This window comes from Epinephelus moara, chromosome 19 (genome assembly GCF_006386435.1).
Source record: "Epinephelus moara isolate mb chromosome 19, YSFRI_EMoa_1.0, whole genome shotgun sequence".
NCBI classification, from domain to species: domain Eukaryota; kingdom Metazoa; phylum Chordata; class Actinopteri; order Perciformes; family Serranidae; genus Epinephelus; species Epinephelus moara.
This window is the reverse complement of record NC_065524.1, coordinates 41,153,862-41,157,931: the sequence shown is the minus strand read 5'-3', so window position 1 is coordinate 41,157,931 and position 4,070 is coordinate 41,153,862. Positions and strand designations below refer to the sequence as shown.

General features: G+C 43.0%; 1 protein-coding gene across 1 annotated transcript in view; it reads right to left on the bottom strand.

Annotated features, from left to right (window-relative positions):
- Positions 1-2,774: 2,774 nt before the first annotated feature.
- Positions 2,775-4,070, bottom strand: part of LOC126406356 (synapse differentiation-inducing gene protein 1) — a gene marked incomplete at its 5' end in the record, with an annotated part of 20,127 nt that continues 18,831 nt past the window's right edge. Inside the window, 2 exons of the mRNA XM_050070563.1 lie at positions 2,775-3,096; positions 3,194-3,348. Coding sequence (XP_049926520.1) covers positions 2,961-3,096; positions 3,194-3,348 — 291 coding nt within the window. The remainder of the gene's footprint in view (positions 3,097-3,193; positions 3,349-4,070) is intronic.

The window sequence follows — 4,070 nt, the reverse complement described above, 5'->3', positions numbered from 1 at the left end:
CAAGTCAGTCTGCAGCCGACGCCAACACAAAAGTGGACAAGGTCCAAAATCTGATCACATTTTATGGTTGAGATTCGTTTATGTGCGATTAATACAGTAACAAGCTGCTAATTAGGAGGCGCTCGTTTGAGGACACTAAGTCTCGTCATCTCAGGTGTGACAGAGCGTCTCTACAGACAGAGGACGGTTTTTGCACAACGACATTCAGACATCTAAATAAACAGTTTTATACTTTATCAAAAATGAACCCAAGTCATTTCTTTCTAAAACTACTTCCTGTTCAAAGACGACGTTTAGTTATACTTGTCAGGTTCTGCTGATCCCAGTCATTATACATGTGTCCCAAACAGCAGCTGAGGTCTCAGGAGGACAATATAACACATCATTGATCTGTTATCTGAAGTCTAATTTTATACAGTCATGTTCAAACTGGTTTATATCAATAATCTGATTGTATTTCTTGATCTTTGCTGAGCAGCAGTTTAGTGTTAAAGGAATTAAAGGTCTGTTGAGTTCAGGGATTCAAGCAAATAATAGCCATCGAGTCTCTCCTGAAGTGAACTGACATGTTATTACACCTGCTCTTATTGTTACATCATTAAAGGCCCATTTATGCTCCCTTTACGTACGAAAATGTATAGGTCTGTTTCAAACGATGTTACCGTCACTGCCCACATACTTCCATGCGCCCTTACGTTGGCATGGACGTTAACCAATATATCCACCAGGGGGCAGCCCAGCGTCAAAAGTTTATGACAACAACAAACTCAGAAACAAACATGGCGACTGTGGAGGAGATATTGATAATGTACCTCTTGCATAAAAGAAAAAAACAGAGGCAGCGTTGTAGGAGGCGGTGGTTGGTGAGGCCGTTAAATACATCGCGACTGGAGGACGGAGAATTCTTTTCTCTAGTACTGCCGATGAGAGAAATTGAATTGTTATTTCTTCTTCATGTCTCACTAGAGCTACGTATCAGGTAGTGACAGCAACACTGCCCCCATGGTTTCCGGTGGTACTGCTCCGTTTGGCCCATATCTGTAAGCTTTATGGAAATGTGCAGAAATACGGACGAAATTAAGGCAGAGCACGGACAGAAGGCTCCGTCCGTATCCATATTTAACGTTGAGCACAAATGAGCCTTAAGGTGTCATCTCATCATTGTTTGTCTCATCAGCAGAAATGTTCATATCAGGCTGATGTTTCATATTAAAGCCGTTATCTGCAGATATTAGCGTGCATCCCTGCAACATCGTCTCACTCACAACTCATCACATATCACCACTCGTTCAGTGGACCTTTAATCTCTACATACGCCAGGTATCTTAGGTGCGTTAGTTGTTGATGCCTGATCTTCTACGCGCGTTGTATCTTTTTTTAAAGAAACTTCTGTTTCACAGGAAGTGCACAGTTTCTGCTCATTAGATGCAGACAGGCTTTTTCAAAATAAACTTACAGCGTTGATAAAACACCTTGTTTATATGTTTGTTTTCTCTTAACTTAGGCGACAAAAGCGTGTAGTTAGATTTAGAATAAAACATCATGGTTTGGCTTAAAGTTCAGGCAGGAGTTGGTTTGATCCGTCCACCTGTGTACGGACCTTCTCACTCTTCAGATTACAGTAGCTGCTGGCGGCGTTACAAACCGCCACCAGCTGGGGCGTATCAGTTCCTCTGTGCTTTTGTCTCCAACGCTGAAATCACCAACACATTATTAGCCCCAACTCATCACATATCGCCGCTTGTTCAGTGGACTGTGACATCTACATGTGACATGCTAGATATCCTGGATGGGTCTGTTGTTAACGTTCTGGGACGCCGTGTCAGTTTACGCCTGCCACATGAACTGTGTCTTTTCAAAGTCTGCTCATCAGATGCAAACAGTCTTTTTCAAAATATGTCTGTAAAACACCTCGTATTTATTTCCTTGTGCAACAAAATCACGTGATCAGGTTTTGAAAAAAAAAACACGGTTTGGTTACGTTTAGCCAACACACATACACACAGACACAGACAGACACACAGACACACAGACACACACAGACACACAGACACAGACAGACACACAGACACAGACAGACACACAGACACACAGACAGACAGACACACACACAGACAGACAGACACACATACACACACACACAGACACACAGACACACAGACAGACAGACACACAGACAGACAGACAGACACACATACACACACACACACACACACACATGGTTGGGTTTAGGAAAAGAGAACAGGGTTTGGCGTTACAGTCTTACAGGAAGTGAACACCGGCCTCCTGGGTGAAAGTTGGTGGTTGTTGAGTCGAGCTCACACTGCTGCTACTTTTCTCTGCAACATTCTAAAACGGTTTCATCTTGACGCCAATCTTTGGTCTGAACTGGACTTTATATATTTTTATTTTTATTTATTTATCTTATTTTATTAATTAAACTCTCTTATAACTCTCTCTGCGGTTCTGCTTTAGCTGACCGGCACACAGGGAACCAGCAGGTGGGTCTTTCAGCTCCGGCGTTTTAATCTGTGCTCGTCATAGTGCCTGACTCGCACGCCATTCTGTTTGTTGTATCCTCAACATTTGTTTAATAAGTAACTGATTACTCTACGCAGAGAGTGATTCTGTAAAGTAACTTATTACTTTTAAATGAAGGTAACTAGTAATTCTGAGAGTAACTCACTTCAGAGCATGCTGAAATAAGTCTGCGGACAGCTGAGATGATTTCAGTGTGTATTTTTGCAGTTTTTGTCACATTCAGAGAAAAATAAATAAAAACATGAAGCTGTGAAATATTTTTATCTGTTTAAAGTTAAAATCACATCAAAATCTGAATGAAAAGAAAAAAGTCACAGGAAACATCCGTCGACTCAAGCTGGATCTGAGATTGACAAACAAACTGTGTTTGCGGCGTCTTGGTTGGTCAAAGATCCTGCCGTCTGATTGGTTTAAAGGTTTCAGGTTCCAGTCCTGGAAAACACCCGACAAACAGTCGACCCGTTGAGCTTCATCCAGACGTCACCGTGTAGAAACACAAGCGTCTCTGCATCTGCAAACAGGAAGTTGTCCTCCGGCTCGTTGTCGCAGGCCGACCTGCCGAGGAAACGCTCACCTGAGACTCCAGGTGAAGACCCCAAACACATTCCCGGTGCCTGATGGGTAATTTTTCCTCCCTGACAACAAGGTTTACCAGTGGTGGTTCTTGGAGAGGTAGGCGATGAGTGCCACAGCCACGCCCACGTAGATACCTGTCCCGATGGTGATGGACAGCACAGCCAGGAAGAGAGCCCGCCTCGAACTGGAACTCGCCAGGTGGAAGTCTCCTTTAGACACCGCCTTGTTGGTCTGAGGGGGAGGAGACAAAAAAGGGAACAGGAAGTTAGCCGTCAGTGCACAGGAGCTAAAACATCACCAGAACACGACGCTGGCGGCTCTGAAGCTGGAGTCAGGCTGCATTCAATGTCAGCAGAATGGATTAAACAACTCCTCCCTTCATTCCAATGCCACATCTACACAGAGATATATAAATGTATATTCACCCTCAAGTTAAAAACAAATTCTGTGCACACGACCTTTAATGTACAAAATATCTCCGTCAACACTGGAACACAAAAACGACTCCAAACACTCATGAGCAACAGAAACTAATTATTTCTTAATTTGATAACTCTTCACATCCCGGTCTCACACTGAAGTTGTCGCATACCGCCGCTCGGTCAGTTACTTCCTACGTCAGACATCGATGAGAAAAGCCGTCCTTTCATGTCGGCGTGATATGTGGTCAGTCTCCGTTATTATTTAACGCCACCAGGTGGTGTCAGGGGGGGAACATGTCAGGACAACAACATTTGAATTAAACATTCAAATTTTCAGATTTAATTTTACATTTAGGTTACTAGCAGTGTTGGGCAAGCTACTTGGACAGTGTAGTGAGCTAAGCTACTAGTTACTCTAATATTAAATGAAGCTTCACTACATCAAAGCCATCACCCTCAGAAATGTAGCAAGCTAAGCTACAGCAAAATTAAAGTAACTAGTGCAACTACATCCAAGCTTTTTACTAAATT